At 37.7% G+C, this 18,954-nt stretch overlaps 1 protein-coding gene across 5 annotated transcripts in view; it reads left to right on the forward strand.

Annotated features, from left to right (window-relative positions):
- Window positions 1–18,954, forward strand: part of MAP3K15 (mitogen-activated protein kinase kinase kinase 15) — an 87,301-nt gene that overhangs the window by 24,706 nt on the left and 43,641 nt on the right. For 3 of the 5 annotated variants that reach the window (XM_051611313.1, XM_051611323.1, XM_051611351.1), the window contains exons 3-7: window positions 2,219–2,242; window positions 6,702–6,773; window positions 9,954–10,147; window positions 11,690–11,858; window positions 13,112–13,218. In XM_051611313.1, coding sequence (XP_051467273.1) covers window positions 2,219–2,242; window positions 6,702–6,773; window positions 9,954–10,147; window positions 11,690–11,858; window positions 13,112–13,218 — 566 coding nt within the window. The remainder of the gene's footprint in view (window positions 1–2,218; window positions 2,243–6,701; window positions 6,774–9,953; window positions 10,148–11,689; window positions 11,859–13,111; window positions 13,219–18,954) is intronic. The other 2 variants (XM_051611334.1, XM_051611343.1) reach the window with 1 other exon arrangement.

The following is an 18,954-nucleotide window of genomic DNA, read 5'->3' on the forward strand; positions in this document are numbered from 1 at the left end:
TGTATCATTGCCTTCTGGTGCTTTTTACTATCATCCAATTTCTTGCTACCTTCACTAAGAGAAGCCTTGTTCAGGCTGTGTGGTTTTTGACTTGTTTTGTGTTATTGCTCCTAACTGCTTTATATTTTTCACACTGTTAGTGTCTACAAATCCTTTTTGGAATTCTCCAACTTCTCTTAATCCTATAAGAATATTAAGTTTAATCATAATTTTATATGAGTCTCCTCTTTTCCCTGAAAAACTCTGTTCTGTCACAACCTTACTTTCCTCTTTTCTGCTCTTGATGTCATTGAGTTTACTCTCGTGTCTAGTATCTTATACTTCCTTAATTCAGGTGTTGGTCCACATACACATTCACATTCCATGTGACCTGGAGTTGCAAGGACTCAGAGTTGGAGCCTCTCACATGCTTTGCTCGCAGAGGTTATCCATGTGGATATGTGCTAAGGCATACTTGCATGCCCTCCATTCCTCTAGCTAATTTGGATAGGTAGGCTTAAACTTTTCATCCTGCATTGTTAATACACCTGACAGCAAAGAAAGGTTTCATTTTTATTTTTCATTTACACATTTTAAACTTTCTTTTAAGCTGTTACTCAGATATTCTAATCAATTTGGTTGTCCCAAGGATGTGCCAAAGTTTGGGAAGCACAGTCATCTTCTGTTTGTCAGTACCCAATGAGAACCTCTGTGAATGACTTTGATTTCTGCACTTTGTTCCAAGCACATATGCAAGCACCTGCTCCATAACTAGAGTGCTGGATGATCTCCAGGGTTACATCTATTCACAGGTTGGATCTTAAGACTGTTTGACAAGTCTGGGGACCTGGGAACACTGGAGCATGACTGGGTCACTTAAGGCTAGAAAAGCTACTTTCTGCCTTCATCTCTCTTCTGCTAGGAACTCTGTCAGTGTCACTGATCTCTTTCTCATCTCCCAGTTGTATCATTGGCCTACTTAGGCCCTAACATATCTTACTATGGGATCAGAAGGCTTGATTTAAGTTGCTGGAACCAAGTAGAAGAGATTTTCTATATTAATTGCTGGAGTAGTTTAAGCAGGACACTGGGACATGGCTCAGTCCCACCCTGATGTCATTTATACCTCTTCTGCAATTCAGCCCCAGTTCAGTATTGGATACAATTAGAAAATGCTAATACACCTTTCTAAAGAGTACTTCAGAAGGTAGATAGGGATTGTTCTTGGGGTATTTCAGTGAAGAACAGTTCATGACACATTTAATTTAAAGACTGGAACAGATGATTCATGTGGTCCCTTCCAGCTTGGTGTTCTATGAGTCTATGGTTCTAAGACGGATTCATGGCTTAGGTGCTGGATCATTCTCAGAAGAATTAATTTCTCCCTGCTGAGAAGGATCTTTTTCTGCAGTAGATAAAGCCCTAGTGAAGATATTTGCTTAGCTAGGTAGACATATGAATTTTCAGATGATATTTCAGATGTCTAAACCTTCCATCACTTTTGTTCTGAGGTATTTTATTTGGTTTAAGGAGTTTAGGTTAATCAGTAGTTCTGTTTAAAATTAAATCAATAACCTTGCTAGACACAAGCCTATATCTTAAATTCGTAGCAAGACTTACCTGAAGATCTCCTTAGTTTCACCAGGCAGCGTTAACTGGCCATGTGAGCTATCAGTAGAAGGAAGTGGAGGTTGCTGACCGGCAACCGGAAATCTTTGACATCTGGTTTAAGTGCCCGTTAAGTTTATAATCTGCCTCATAATTTCAATATCTCTCTTTAGATTTTGAAGTGAGAAGAAATAGAGTGTAGGAGGAGAGGATTGGTTTGTGCTTTTCCAGGTAGGAAAGGGGCCTAAGTATCTTAAGGATACTCCTTCAGAGGAAAAAATAACTCTCCAGGTTTAAGTGACTTTATCTCACAAATTTTCTGAGTGTGACGGGGTATGTGGAGTGCTCAGCCTGAGAAACTCTGACTTCTGTCAAATACAACTTTATTAATCTTCTGAGAACTTTCTTCTTTGGATCATTAATTTTTTCCTAACCTGAGATACCAAGACTTTTCTCGATGTACTTCTGTCTGTTTACCTGGAATTTGCTGCGGGAGGAAATAAGGGTCATGCTGTGAAGAACATATCTGTGTATGTGTATATATATGTATACCAGTTATTTTTATTGGAAATATTAATTCCCAGTAAAAAATATTTTAATTATCTGTCTTTTTTTTTTTTTTCCCCCCTAGGATATGGTATCTCAGAAAAACACAGTAAGTATTAAACCCACATTCATTTTAAAACACAAAGTAGAAGATACTACATTTGAAGCAACTCTAATAACAAAGCTACCAAGCATGTATATGCTCTATATGATTAGAAGGAAGTCTGGTTTACCTATATACAACTCAAACTAGTGGAAATCTTGTTGACTTCCTTTCCAAAGTAAAGCTAGATTAAAAAATTATGTTTGTTTAGAAGTTCATTTTGAAGTTCTGGAAAAATGCCAGTAGGTATATGTTATATATGTATGTTGATAGATCACAATGTAAACTCAGAAATTCATAGTCTTTTTTTCCCTTTACCATTTCACCCATTTGTTCAAATGTGTATGGGTGTGTGATGCCTTATAGGCCTTACTCTTTTCTCTCAGTCACTTTTGGCTACTGTGTACCCACTCATCCTCTTCATTGCAAATTCACAGATTTTACTTAGGAATGCAAAAATCTTATTTCCCAAAGTAAAAATATTCTTACCCTTAGTGCAAATAAAACCAACCAAGCAAGCCTGAATCAGGATAAAATTTAGTGGGTTTTTTAGGCTTCCTTTCAATATGCCATGATATCTTGAACAAACTTGTTAGTGGTTATTTTCATTACAATGCTCTAAACTAATTTTGAGGTCTACTGAATTTGCAAAAATTGTAAACTTCCATTTATTCCTTTCTGTTTCCTCACATTCACTATGTACTTTTATTTTTCTTCTGAGGAATATAGTTAAAATAGAACTAGAAGAGATGATGTATTAGTCACAGCATTTTATTGTGAGCTGCTTGGCCACAGTGCTGTATGTAGGCTAAAGATAGAACCAGGCTGAGCACATGAGTAAATCCAGGTCATTTTCCTGTCTGTATTGGTGATCTCTGAACTAGTTTCACCCATGGGGGTGAACTTCATATACTGGTCAGTGGGTCTGTGAAGGGAGGTTTCATACTGAAGAAGATTTACTTGTGAATGCTGCTGTCCATCAGCTGGTGGATGATTAAAATGTCACAAACAATGTGTGTTGCCCTCCAGGGGAAGAGGGAGAACTGGCTGAGCCATTTGGTGGTACTTCCAGAAATGGAGTAAAGGCAAAGAGGATGGTAGCAAGTTCCACCTAGTGTGATCAGATTAGCAGCCTTCAGTCTCTTCTTTTGGCTGATTCTTTCTCCCACAGAGGGAAGTAATTCCCTTCATGTGGAAGAGAGCTAAAGATTGATCTGGTGACATGGTTACTTTTGTGTTATTTGAAATTGTTCATGTAATCTTTTATTAGATAAATGTACTCCAATATTGCATTCTTTTTATCAGGTTTTTTATCTCAGAAATTATGACAAACTAATCAACAAGCTGAATAATTAATAGGTTAAAACTTGGGTTTTCTAAGTTGGAGTTGACTTCAAACAGACAATTGCTTTCCCCTCCTTTCAGACCCAAAGAGCTATTGTGAGAGCTATGCAGTTTGATGCTGCTGCATCATGATGCTACTGCTTCATTGCTTGGCTAAGTATTTCACATCTGTATGGACAATGTCTTGTTTGAAGTTAATTGCTAATGAGGGTTTTCGTGCTAGTTTAGTTGCTGCAGAAATGGTGGGAATTTACAGTGTCCACTCAAGTACATACTTAAATTAGCATTTCCAGTTTAAATGCTGAATATTAGAAACAACAATTAAAATCCCTGTGCTATGGTTTTGTATTGATTGAAAAGTGGGTATGCCTCTGCCATAGCTGTGGAACAGAAAGAGCTTAAATGCATTCTTCACTAGGCTTTGCAGGCATGTTGGAAAGAGAATAGATACCTTAACTGCTAAGCCTTCCTGCAACACAGACTCGGGAATACTATGGCTGGTTTTATGAAGAGCAGTCTGCTGCAAGTTCTGGGTCCAAACACCTGCAACTGTGTATGAGGGGGCAGGGAGACAGCTGAGATTTCTACCAGGCACAACTCACCATTTTTCCAGCAGCATGAGTGAAGCTTTCTGTGCAGGCTACTGTAGCTAGGAGCTTTCTCTGAGGTTTTCCTGCCCTCACCTTTGCTATTTATCCTGAAAATCTCAAGGTACAAAGGTGCAAAAAAAATCATAGCATAGAATAAGTGTGGAGCCATGTTAGAGACACAGAGAAAATGAAGGTCTAGTGTGTCCTCTGTGGTGATTTTCTTATTACAAGTAAACCTTGAAGAAAATTCGTGTTCTCCTTGCAAGAAAACTGTTCTTCTAATTCATGATCAAGGAGGCAAGAGTGAGGAAACAGCTGAAAACAATGTGTAGAAAAACAATAAGGAACTCATTTGGGATTTGGCCTGACTACAGCTGATCTAACAGAGAAAATTATACAGCAGCATGCTGTAGTGGTGTGAATCTGAGAGATTAAATAGCTTACTGTCTGAAAAAAGTGTAAGAGGAGGAGAGCTTCCTTCATTCCTTCCTTCTGTCACCCAGAAATGAAGCTGTGAGGGATAAGATGTGGGATGTGATTCAGTTTTACTTGCCTCCCCCAAACAAGCAATTAAAAATCTGTATTGATAATTTATTGCATACAGGGATACAAAAGGAAAAAAATATTGTCCATGGGAGTTCAGTTCCCAATAAAGAATTGCCCTGGCATGAAATCCAAGGTCAAGGTTCAGTGTCCAGCCAATTATGTTTCCTTCTATAGAGCTCCTCTGAGCTTTGAGGACTACTATCTTCTGCCAGTTTTACTTAGGGTATATGCTTCCTTATTTCTGTCAAAATTATCATTGATAAAATAAATTGCAAACATGCAATCTTGCAGAACAGTTTGTTTCCTCTGTCATTATGGAAAAATCAAGGTTTGATAGAACAATGGATGCTACTGGACTGTAGTGTAGTGGAAAATAAATTGATCTGGGGAAAATGATCTTGTGCTTTGGAGTTTCTTTAGATGTCAGATAAACACTGATTTACTGGAGAAATTAAATATCAAATATTTTCAAAAGCAAAAAATGCTTTAAAAGTACTCTTCCCAAACCAATGTAATCAACAAAATCCATGGAAAAGTTTTCCTATTTTGGTGTAACTATTTTTTGCTATCCTTGACTTCCCCCCCCGCCCCCAATAGAGTGATGTTCTCTCCCTGTAAAGAATTTTAAGGAATGGAGCATAAAAAAAGTCCCAGATTGAGTGAAAGAAAGAGTGCACCAAAGGGGTTTTAGAAAAACTGCTAGAATCAGGAAGCAAAATATATAGTCCTTCTGGCAATAGGTCTAGCATTGGTTGCAGATAGCTTGAGATACATCCTTCCATCCATTCAGTTTGTTTGAATGTGGCACTGAGAATACAAACTAGAACCTCCCACTCTGGAAAAAATATTATGGCAAGTACAGAATATAAAGAGAAAGACTCAATAGTTAATGTTTCTTTAGTTGTTGGTATACACAATGAAATTTGAGTAACGTTATTAATTGCTTTTAGGGAAAGTATTTAAAGGAAAGTAAGCTGACTATTAAACCAAAAGGTTTATTATTGTATACTTACCTCTGTGGGCCTGATGAATTATTTTCAGAGATTTAATGTCTGTGGCGGTTTTTTTTCATTAAATCCAGTAGCAACTCTAATAGTAAGCAGATAATAATGTCTGGGCCATGAAGGAGTCATTAGCAAAAATTCTTATTGATCTAAAGGGAACAGGATTGCAATTTATCCTTGCCACAAGGAATTTTTATGTTGAAAAATCCCTTTTATTGTAACTGGCAGAAAATCTCTTCAGAGTTTCAGTAGCTGTATAAATTAGAGTGAATCTATTATTTCAATGCAATGAACATTTAAGAAAACTAAACAGAAAGATTTTGGCACTTGCACTGATATTCTCCAATTTAGTAGCCCCAATGGATTGAAATGAGAGCCAAGACTCTAAAGTGTGATTGCATTATATGAATTTAATAATCTGCAGAAGTAATATTGCAGAGTAGCTCTCTGTTTTTATTTTCTGATTATTTATACAATATATAAAAGTTTGTATGATTCAATCATTTAATGGTGTATCTCTAAAAAATCTGAGGCTATTACTTTCAGTGTCTTTAATAATGAAATATGCCACTGTATGTTACTGTCGATAGAATGGAAACTAAAGGTTTTAAAATTTATCTATAAAAGGTAGTTTTTATGGAAATGTTACTATCTCAGGGGATGCACATTTGTAGAGGTTGGATTAAGTTAACTGATCAGGTAATGATCTGACAGGTTCATAAAAAGTAGACTTGAAAGCATCTTAATGATGACACAAGGAGATGTATAGACAAATCATGTAGCTGGATAGAGGAATGTCACATTCTGAGTGGCAAAGTGTTACACTGGTTTCTTGGCCTTGTAAATATGAACTCGCTGTACATGTCTATATTCATTTTCTCTTGTTTCTTTCTGTTAATGTGTCATGTCTGTCTTTCTGAATCTTGTGCTGTTTTGTGGTGGTGTTCTCCTCTTTTGTTATTTTACTTCAATTCGGAGTAGGTTGCCAACTGCAAAGCTTTTCTTCCGGTTCAAGTACCTCCCGAATACCGCAGTGCTAATCTGATAGGCAAAGTATGTATCCCTTTAAATCTGCTTTCTGTTGAGTAGATATGCCATCTTATTACTGTGTTTCTAGGCATTTAAAAATGTATAAGGATACCTTAAGAATAATGCTTGGCAGGGTCTTTCCTTCAAAGTTATTGTTATTGTGGAATACCTGTTCCTTGCAGGCTAGATCCCAAGCATTTAGAATGTTTGATAAGCTCTCTTTGCAGTCTTTACAAAAAAATACTGCATATATCCAACTTCAGAAGAGGATGGTTTTTTTTAAAAGCTAATAATATCTTATACCTGTATCACAAGGTGGATAGGAGTGTGAAGTCATTGATAACTACCGTAGAAACCTTAATTCTTAAGAGAACAGTGGATTAAACTCCCTGAAAACTCAAGAGTTAGTGACTTCTTTGAGTGAATGCAATCAATTTTCTGTTATCCCGTGTTTTTCTTTGTAACTAGGGTAAGCACCCCTATTACTCTTGATGCTTGAGTAAGTGCATGGCTCAAGTAAAATAATTGCACTATTAGCTGTGCAGGTATAGTTGCCTTTCTAAAAATGCGAAGATTTTACTCAGTCATTATTTATCTGAAACGTGAAGCCCATTTATTCTACTGTAGCACTGGAATAATTGTAGCAGTACAACTGAAAAAAAACCACAAAACTGTTTACATTATTAAGGACACAGGTTTGCTTTAAATAGCATGTAGAGGAGTATTTTAAAGATGAAAAGCACTCTATATTTGGCCTGTCTTGCCTAAGAGCCTAAAAATGGCCTGTGAGGTCCTAACTCTTTCAGTCCTTCAGCAAAGGCATGGCTCTGTTCTTAACACCTTTAGCCATTTTCCTCTGAAGAACAGGTCCCTCTCTCAACTTACTTGCACTTATTTCACATTTTTAAAAATTCTTAAGTTTCTGGCTCTTTCTGTGGTAGTTTTTAAAGTGTTATGATTAAAACCAAAAATTTCATTGCTAGCATGTTAAGCATACACCATTTGCTGGAAGATTTGAGAGCTGCTTTTTTTGCTCAGTCTGCTTGTTTGTTTGTATTTTTAAACTTAAAAATGTATAAAAATAAAAATAGCTTAACTACTAATCCTGAAATAAACCAATTCATCATACAGTCTTTATAAAACTATGAAGTTGTAATTCTATTACAAATGAGTAATAATTTATAGATTATGCATATTTGCAGCTAGAATTGCTATATATGTTACTTCATTCTTTCCCATGTAATTTATTCAGTATCTTAAAAAGCAATGGTTGGTAAATGACAGGACAGTAATCTTAAGAATTATTAGCTTTTGGGGTCAGAGACCAGCATCCTGAGTAGACAACCTGAGGAAGCAAGGATGATACTTTCAGCCATCTCTAGCTCTTTATGGTGTGAGAAAAATAGATGGATGGAACTGGTTTTTTCATGTAATGAAGATAAGACAGATGCTCTTAGAAAGGCCACACACTCTATGTGAAGGGGCTTTATAATTTATGGTCTATAAATATGGGACACAAGAAGCTAGAAAACTGGAGATGGTTGCTTTTCAGACAAGGTGATGTGCTCAAATATGTGCAGGGTTTCTGACTTCTGCACAAAAAAACCCCATGTCTCTCATGGGTAAAGATGTGGTTTTAATTGCATAGATTGCACTGTCCAGAAATTGGGAAGTCAAACAGATGAGAGGTTGGCTGAATAAGATTAATACAGTGTTTTGTATATGTAATTTAATTTTATTTTCTAAAAGCTTGTTTGCTTTTTCAGTAGATAACTGCAGTTCTGTTTGTGTCATGAGATACATCATGCTTTCAAATTGGATTTTTTTTCTATTGCAGAAAGAGCTAATTCACTGCCACAGGTTTAATAATAGAGTTTATGCACAAGAAGCTTTTGTGTTGGACTGAACTTGGTGTTTATTCGAATGAAGCTGGGACTAAATTGTTTTAACATACTGGTAGTTTGGGTAGCAAGTTTTCTGTCTTTTGTAGGAGGAAGTGAAGATAACATTTAAACAGGTAATGGTAACATTACAACAGATACTGTACTGTAGGGTTTATGAGGAAGGAATCTGGCTTGATCTTTATCTGTTAGAAATAATTAAAAATTAAAAATCCTTACAGTCTCAGATGAGCAACAGGATGTCACTGATACAGGTTTTTTCTGTCTGTATTTTCAGTAATTACATGCTGTACATTGGTACTTCCTTTGAACAGCTTATTTGTCTTGTTTAGTTTTTTATTGTATATAAAAATATGCAGTCTTTGTATCTGTTTACTGCAGGCTTTGGTGATATGAAAAAACGAGAGTTCTCTTTTTGGTGTACATATTTGGTGCCTTGATATCCCCAAGGTAGTAGCTGAAGGATATTTCGTGGTAGTTGATTGTGCTAGAAGTATCACGCTGACCCATTCTTCAGTCCTCTGAAATGCAAAGTTTGCTTTTCTTTTAAACAGCAGGGAATTGTCATAGCTCAAAATGGAATACTAGTGCTTCTAGTAGCTGTGGGAAGCTTGACAGTTGTCTGTTATTTGAGGTCTAGCTCGGGAGCTGAGCGCTGTGAGCTTGCTGGATTTGGGCTCTGAAGGGCATTTTCTGTTTCCTCTTCCCTTTCAGCACCTTGATCATGTCTACACTTTTTGTGTGACATATTAAGGATTTTTGGTTTTTACTTCTAGAGTTTTGTGTTGAAGGTCTTACATAAACTACAAAATATTTCAAAGTTTTGTTGGTTAGTTTCCAGATGTGTTATATGCTCCTCTAGATTAAACACCTCCAGAAAGTCCTTCGATGCCTGTATTTGTGCATTTCTCTCTCTTTGTGGGGAGTTCTGCCTCATGTCTTTCCTAGCACAGGATGAGCCTCAAGGATGCAAGTACGTCTCAAAAAACTGGGGAGCAGAAGGTTAGCTTGTAACTGAAAGACCCTAACAGCATCACTGCATCTCAGGAAAAATTGAACGGCTTTGCTGCATTGTCTCTAAGCACATCCAGACCCTTATTCATCACTCTTGTATATTTTTAACTCATCCACAGAAATTTCCCTGTATTTAATGCTTGCAAATCTTGTGTTAAACAGTGTGCTAAAGCTTCATGGTGCACCAGCCCTAATCTAGCTGTTTTTTCTGACAGTAAGAGACTCAATGTATACACTAATGTATTTCCATTTTTATTTGTTTTATAAACTGTGCCTGTTTTTCTTTTAGGCTTCCAGTGGCAATTATTATTTTATTCCATATATCGTCACACCTTGTGCTGACTGCTTTTGCTGTGAAAGTGATGCCCAGCGAAGAGCTTCTGAGTATATGCAACCCAGCTGGGATAATATCCTGGGGCCACTTTGTGTCCCACTAGTGGACAAGTTTATCAGCCTTCTCAAGGATGTTCATGTTACATCATGGTAATTTTACAAAACATACAACTCCAGAATGTTTGATAGTCTCTTTTTAATGATATGAAAAAAAGATACAGAATCTCTAGTAGAACTGATTTTTTTATTATTATTATTAATGATTTTGAAAAAAATGTCTCATTTTTCTTGGCACTCAGCATGGTGAACATTAAGAAACATTGTTAACATTAGGAAGCTAGTAACTTTACTGCTTTCTGTATTGATGTCCTACAGCTGTTGCAGTTAACTAACCAATGTTATGCTAGAAAGTGATTTATGATTACTTTCTGAAATATCAGTAGGCAAAGGCAGTCCATGGGTAAGCTAAAAAGTGCTTAAGTATTAATTACAGTGCATAAGGTTGTAATAGGATATAAGATCACAGCCTCAAGGCCAAAGGCTGTCCTTGTCCGTTGCCACACAACTGTAGATATATATGGCAGGAATGGGCAATCAATTGCAACTTCCATGATTTGGTTTTTGTTTGTTTGTTTGGGATTTTTTTTTTGTTTGATTGTTCTTTTTAATATTAGCCTTCACTTTATAAACATGATACTGTTCATCCACTTTACAAGAGACAGCTGGAGTTTTGAGGATCAGGGCTGGAGATGGAAATCTTTCTTGATTGACACTCTGTACTCTACAGTTAGTCTGGTTTTATTTTTATTTCTGGAAAACACCAGGAGAGACTGAGCTTCTAGGTTGTTTTGGTTTTTTTTTTTTTTTTTTGTCCCCAGTGTCTGAAGCGTGAGGTAGCACTGAGGGCCAGTGAAAGGCTCCCCTAAAAAACTCCTTTTTTCACCTAGTCCCACTCTTAAGATCCCACAGATGACCCTTGTCCCATACATCTCCATCCATGGCAGGTTTGCTATTCTCTGGCACCTTGCTGGGCCACTGGGACATTCCTGACCCAAAGAAGCACAGGCTGCCTCCTGCTTCTCCAAAGCAGTGCTAGAGGAGAGGCAACACAGGCCCACTTTGAGGAGAGGGACAATAGAAGGAGCAGAAACTCATTGAAGTTGGTCAGCATACAGGAGAGCTACGCTTGGAAGTGCACACTTAGGAAACTAGTAGCATAGTTGGTCCTGGTAGTAGTAAATTTTGGTACCACTTAGTCTTTGTGTCATTTCGAAATGGTCATCTGGGCACTACTTGTCCCCAGCTATTGCTCTCCTTTGTCTCTGACATTTATGACCAGGGTTGTGGGTGATTTTGGTTTGATAAATGTGTTGTGAAGCCCTACAGTAAAGCCACTTTTCTTCCCCATTTTCAGACTGTTGTGGTCAGTAATGGGGAAATAAGTGCCCGGTTTTATTGTGTTGATAAAATAATTTCACAACCTGGCTGTAAATGTAGTGCTACATAGCTCCACAATCTGACGTGGGGCAAGGTGGAGTAAGTATAAGTTAATGAAAAATTTGGAAGCATTTGATGTGCACCGCATTCTGAAGAAGTGGTACTTCCAATTAAAAGTTACACTTTTTGTTAAAAATATAATCATGTTTCATAAGAAATATCTAATGGTCTTCTTACCATCTTGTATTTCTTTAGTGCCTATTACAAAGAAACATTGCTAAATGATATTAGAAAAGCAAGAGAGAAGTATCAAGGAGATGAACTGGCTAAGGAGCTGGCCAGGATTAAGCTTCGGATAGATAATACTGAAGTGCTGACTTCTGACATTGTCATAAACCTGCTTCTTTCCTACAGAGATATTCAGGTATGTTTTTAAAGGCTAGGGAAGATTGTTTGCCATGGGATTTTTGCTCTTGTTTGTTCTTCTATTCTTCATTGTTTCTTAAACAGTGATTCACAAGTGACAATAAATTGTTGCATTGTTTAACAGTTCGATTTGTTTGTTGGGCAACTTTTGGGGCTTTAGACGCCTATTTATTTTGCCTAAGAACAAGAGAGACAGATTAAGTGTCTTCCTGAGGTCTTCTCCTTTGTTTTTAGTCATTTTAACCTCCTTTAAAAGAAAATTTATATTTTTTTTTTCCCCTCCTGCACCCCAAAAGTCAAATGTATTCAGAAATGAAGAAAACACATTTGTTGTGACCATTGTCACAACAAGAGTTTTCCAAGTTGGGAACCATAATTCTAAGAAGCATTAATTTGTTTTTAACATATAACTGCACCTTTTTTCTTAAATTTGTTTTTAAGTAACTTCTGCTTTTGCTAAAACACAGCCTGCATACAGGAGGCAGTGTGCTAGACATCCCTTTTAAAATATAATTCCAACCATTCAGTGTTGTTGTTTTTTTTTCCCATCAGAAGCTAAGTTGGTTATTTCCTATGTATAAATGGGTAGTGAGAGCAGTGGTGACCACATCATCCTGCATAACCCAACTTTCCATTCTGAGATGCATATTTTCCTGCAGAATTTTACCCAACTTGATTTTGATTGCCTCTGGTGATAATTTGCATCCTTTTGAAAGATACTCTCCCTTGAGAAATGTAGTAATCTGGAAACCCATTTTAAACAACCAGATTAAATCATGTGAGGCCATTTGTGATACCAGTAAACTGGCCTCTTCAGCAATGTATATGTGGGTTGCCCCTGCAAAATCAAAATGAGTGCAGCCAGCTGACATACCCCAGAATGAACTGTGCTCTAGTCTGTGATGACCTGATGAAGTGTCATTCTTCAGAAGTCCTTAATAAGACCTGAAAGAGCCAGACTCATCACCTCTCCTTCCTGGTGCTGGGAGTGGGATTGATCAAACTGGCCAGAGGGATTCAGTAATTTGGGCAGTAGCATTGAGGTGAGGAAGAGCCAAGTACTGATGTGGATAGACAAAATTCCTCTTTAATTCCATACACAGCATTTGTCGATGTTTCACTGACTCTGCTAGGAACAGTCAGCTGAGATACTGTCTAGCAGTCATGATACATTTTAGTTTAGTGATGCTTTCCTCTGCTTGCAGTTTCCTTTATCTTTCTTTTTTTCCTTTTTTTCTTAAATCAAACCAGGACTATGATGCTATGGTGAAGCTGGTAGAAACACTAGAAATGCTTCCTACCTGTGATCTGGCTGATCAACACAACATTAAATTTCATTATGCTTTTGCATTAAATCGGTAAGGATGATGCGTTGAGGTTGTTTCATTTTGTTGCTGTTCCAGATGGGTTTATGTATAAATTTGTACTGCAAATAATATAAAATTCTTTTTCCCTTCTGCACACACTGGCATTCACCCCAGTCATCTTTCCGTAACCCCATGCTTCCTGTACACCAGGACAGCTTGTTACTTTTGAAGTCTTTGTTTTCCAACAACCCATGTTTTGTCATTAACCTGACAAGAGTGGGTCGGTTCCGAAGGCCACTTGAGTAATTCTAAAATATTCCAATGATACTAATGGGTTCTTGGTCAGGCTGAGATTGTTTGTTCTGAGTCACTGATTATTCTAAGCATCTTGAAAAGTTTAGCATAGGACAGCTATGGGTGAGTTACTAAAGTAATAGGTAACAAGCTGTGCTTGATCCATGAATACATATTCATGATACAGCTTCCTTGAAAGGCTGAAAGGTGATTTGGACCTACAGGCAGGTTGCTAGATTAGGAAGCACAACAATATTATTGAACTCTTCTAGTTAGCTACAGATTTCTGTAGTGCCTATGTGTAATAGTTACTTCATTTCTAAAGTATTTATCTTAAGATTGTTTTGTAGAAAGTAAACCTTACACAAATGAAGTGTAACAATAAAAGTTAACTGGTTAGATGCAATCCACATGCTATTAAAAAATGTGACCTGCAATCCGACTGAAAAATAGCAGTGGGCAGCATGAGGATGGCATATATCAGAGGGATTAAGAACATAATACAGCTAGAAAAGCTGTTCCTGTGGCATTTTATGGAATGTGGTAATACTGGTGCCATTTGACAGTTTCATTAGATTTAGGAGTAAATGCAAAATGATTACTCAGAAAAATATGGGATATCATTGTGTCATTTTTCTGTCAAAGAACAGTTTTCTCACAGCATTTTATAGACTGTTTTCTCTTAAAAAAATAACAAATCATCCTTATGCAACCATGTGCAATGTCATAGACATAGGAACAAAGAATGTAGTACATGCCCAGGAAGTTTCGTAGAAAACAGTGATTTTTGAAAAGGATCTGGTGGTTTTTTAATAGGCTGAGTGATCATCTGAGTGATGCAGTGGCAAGTAGCTTGAAGTGATCTTTAAAATAACGTACTAATGAGTAATATAGAATATCCTGTACATAATTCTAATGCACGTTTTTATGACAGGTAGCTATAGAGATGTTTTTGATGGCTGGAATTAAACCTATTTAAAATGGCTTTTTTATATATAAATAAGTGAAGAAAATTACTATGTTCTGAGGAGTGAATTGATTACAATGAGAATTGCCTCTGGGAGAAGAAATGTATCAGGTGCCAGACAATGCCATAATCTCTCCCAGAAAGAGATAACTAGACCCATATTTGGAACACTAACCCAAATTTAGATGATGACAAAAGTTTTTTAATAAGAAGGATAAGTGGTTAATATTTAGCTCTTGATAGCAACTCAAGGGAGATTCTCCTCCTGCTCTACTCTGCCCTAGTAAGACCACATACAGAGTATTGTGTCCAGTTCTGGGCTCCCCAGTTCAAGATGGACAGGGATTTACTGGAAAGAGTCCAACTGATGATTAAGGGACTGGAACATCTGTCATATGAGGAAAGGCTGAGAGACCTGGAGGTTTTTAATCTTGAGGAAAGAAGTCTGAGTGGGGACCTTATTAATGTCTATAAATATGTGAAGGGTAGATGTCAAGAATGGGCTGGTCTCTTTTCAGTGGTGCCCTGTGATAGGACGAGGGGCAATGGCACCAAGTTACAGCACAGGAAGTTCCACCACAACATGAGGAAAAACGTCTTTGATCATCAGAGATCCCTTCCAACCCTTATGATTCTATGATACCAAATATGTCAATACAGTTCCTACATATAATCCAGCTTATGCAGGTGTGGTTTTTTTTAAGACTGGACGTGAACACTGAGTATTTGTTTATCCACTTCTGCTATCATAGACCATTAAATCTTAGCTGACGAACCATCTACTGAGTCTGTTGACCTGTTTTGCTCAAGTGTCTTTCAGAAAATTTTTATCTGAATACATAAAGACACAGAGAATCCTTTTACATAACTTGCTTTGGTATTTATCATACCTAATGAAAGAAAATTTTCTCAGACTGCTTGAAAATAAGGGAAAAAAAGCAATTTTGTTATATAATTTTTAATGTACAACACAAGATCTTTTTGTCTTCAGATTCTTTGTATTTTGAGCATCATATGAATCTCATGCCATTAAATCTTCTGTTTTGGCAGTGCCAACAGCACCCTTGTAAGACAAGACAAAATTAATTGCTCATGCACTTTCTTTCCCCATCAGTAGGTTTCATTAAATCTATCACTAGCCTGAACCAGTTCTTCTGGGACCAAATTAAACATTGCTATTGAAATGTTTTTCAGAAATAAATGACCAGTTTTACATTAGTAAGAATGCAGAATTTAGCTTCTACAGATGATTTTGCCTTTTTGAAACAAAATGATGGGCAAAAGTCAAAAGTTAAGTCTTGGATATTTTCAGAACAAGTCCAGTTAGTTTAAAATGGCCTCTACAGTGTTGCTTTTAGCATCTGACTTCTGTGGGTTTTTGGAATAACTAATTTTTTCTGTTTTAAAAATAAATTATTTCCAGAAAGTTATATCAGAATCTGTTTATAAGAATACAGAACAGTGTTTTCACTTAGTATTCCATTAATTTCAGCATAATGAACAGTTCTGATGTTGTTCTGTACAACTGATTGAGCCTACCAGGAACAAAACGGATTGTACGAAAAAAAGAATTAGCATCTGTAGGAGTATCTGACCCTACAGAAGTTAATGTTTGCTTAATTTCTTTATGGTAGTGTAGCAGAACTGTGATCATAGTCAACAGAGAAAGTAATTCATTTATTTGGACTCTGTAACTGAGGTCTGTTGGGAATTAATTTTGCATAGCAATTTCAAGTCAGTGTTATTCCAGGGCTGTGCAGAGCTAGCCATGTGGCAGGCAAGTGGCAGACAGTTGTTTCTGGGGGCCTTGGGTCTTTGTTGTGTGTGTGTGCTTCAGGTGGACACAAGCCCAAATTCAAACTACAGCTGTGTGTAGTTCTGGGTCCAAGTTAGCAAGTGTTGCTAAGGGAAAGGACGGGGATGTTTTGCTTTAGACTTGGCAGTGTTCCAGCCTAGGTGCATGTCTTCTGGTTCAGAGCCATTCTGGGTCTGACCTGGCTTGGATCATGAGCAGAACAAGTCTGGGCCTGCCTGCAGAAATGTACTAAAGCATGTTGTGGAGGCAGACATTTTCATGCTACTTTCTGGTACCCTGATTCACATAACAGATTTTTAACCTCTGCCCCTCTCCTAGATCAGTGTCTTCCTCCCTAGTTTCTGTTTCAGAGCAGACCATTGAGAGCATCTTAGATTTGCATGTCTTATGTCAAATACCAGAGGCTAAAAATGAATGCTTGCGATGACAGGCTTGTGCTTGTTTCCAGGCCTGGGCTAACTAAATAGGTCACCCTCCTGGCTGCTGGTTTAGAAGTCCTAGGGAGCAAAAGGCTATACCTCTACTAGTGTCTTAAGCTAATTAACAAATTTCGACTCCACACACAAGCAGAGCAGAGAGTGCTCTCTTTTATACAGATGTGGGTTAGTTTAAGATGTTCTTTGTTGCCTCCCAGCAGAGGTTTAGATCTAACTGTATCTTAATTTAGGCATGGGATGGAACACATCTTGAGATACAGGTTCAGCCCAAGTGTGCACCATGTATGTTTTCAGTATTTGTATTCACAACACTGGTATGAAGTAAGATGCTGTGGAATTGAGGGCTGGGTGTTTCTGATGTAGATGACTGTTGGCTCCAGCCCATGGGTATGCCTAGCCTGGGAGTCAAGCACTGTGTAAGGAGAAGTTGACATATGGGAGCTGTCATGAAAGGATGTTCGCATAGTCCCAGATTCTTGACAGCTAAGAAATTTATTATTTAAGATTGCCATTTTATTTCCTTTTTTAAATGTGTGTCTAAATGAAGGCTGACTGATTTTTTTCCCTCGAGAGTTTTGCCTAGTGTGGTGCACTGGAATAGCTGGAGGTCAGCTGGTCAGTATCCTCAATTTTTTTGTATCAATCTGCTTGTTAAAGATGCAACACTGCCATATGATTTATAAATGCACATAAATTATATGGCACAGCCCTCCACCCCACTCCTGCAGTATCATTAGTTCCTTGTGGGTCCTTTCAAATTTTTGTTGCAATACCTGAGTAATTTTTCACCTTACCGTGGAGAAATAGAGCAATGGTGTTTACTTACATTTACAGATGTGAAGCTAACACAGAGATACATAAAAGTCACTAATTAAAGGTTCTTAGCCTGAGGTGTCTACACTGTGATTTTTCTTTTGAAGTGTAAAGCATCATAAAAAGTATTTTAAAATCCCATTGTCTTTAGCAATGAATGTAAATGCACCTTTATTAATTAGCCTTCAGGCTCACAAGCTAGAACTCCTATAAAATGAGGAATGTACATTTCTGTGGCAAGCCTTTGGGTGAAGGGACCGGTGTAAAGCTAGAAGACAGTGATACAGGATGTCCTCCAGCTGCCTCAGGTGTATGATTGTCCTTTCTCCTGCAGCTCCTCTACCTGCATCCCAACTCCCAAGGCAGGGGCCTGGACACCACTAGTAAATGCAAGTCCATGACAGAACCTCACAGTAAGACCAGCTCTTGTATGAGATGACCAGTGGTCATGTTCCGTTTAAACAAACAAAAAAAACAAACCAAAAACTACCCCACCACTCCTGTCCTGATCCCACAGTTTAATTTTACATTGGCAAGTACACATATTGGGCCTGAATTGACGTTGTAATGATGATCTGAATTTTTCTTCTGAAATTTTGAGGGTTTTGCACTTTTAAAAAGTGTTCCTGTGTGTTGTGCCATGGTTTGCATGTCACTATTACTTTTGTCCGCTCTGCTTTCCTGTGTGAGTTACAGGTATAGTTCATGGGATTGACCTAGGTTAGTACTGCTTGCTTTTTAGGACCTGGCTCTTTCATGTACTTCACTTATAGCCGAGGTCTGCTAAGTGATTTTATTGATTAATTTCTGGGTTCACACACAGGGTATATGGCCAATGATCCTTTTTTTTGTGGAAGCTTTCACCCTGAGATTTGATGTCTCTCAGAATCTGAATGTGTGAATACATCCAGCTACCACTCCAATAAGTAATTTGCCTGAATAGCTAGAACAATGGCTGTCTTTATTAATGAAAAGAAGGTAGAAGTACTACCTGGATGTATGGCAAGTATTACAGCTTTTTTCTTCCCTTTTTTAAAATTAAAGAATCCCATTATTCTTCTGAACAGAGTTGGACATCTAAAGTAATTTACTATGTCATAGAATCATAGAATCGCAGAATGATTTGGGTTGGAAGGGACCTTAAAGATCACCTAGTTCCAACCCCCCTGCATGGGCAGGGACACCTCCCACTACACCAGGTTTCTCAAAGCCCCATCCAATCTGGCCTTGAACACTTCCAGGGAGGGGGCATCCACAACCTTCCTGGGCAACCTGTGCCAATGCCTCACCACCCTCATATTAAAAAATTTTTCTCCTAATGTCTAACCTAAATCTCTCCTTTTCCAGTTTAACGCCACTACCCCTCATCCTATCACTACAAGCCCTTGTAAAAAGTCACATAATCACAGAATTTCTGGAGATGGAAGGGACCTCTACAGGTCGTTTAGTGCTCTCCCACT

Source organism: Apus apus, chromosome 1 (assembly GCF_020740795.1).
Source record: "Apus apus isolate bApuApu2 chromosome 1, bApuApu2.pri.cur, whole genome shotgun sequence".
Classification (NCBI taxonomy): Eukaryota; Metazoa; Chordata; class Aves; order Apodiformes; family Apodidae; genus Apus; species Apus apus.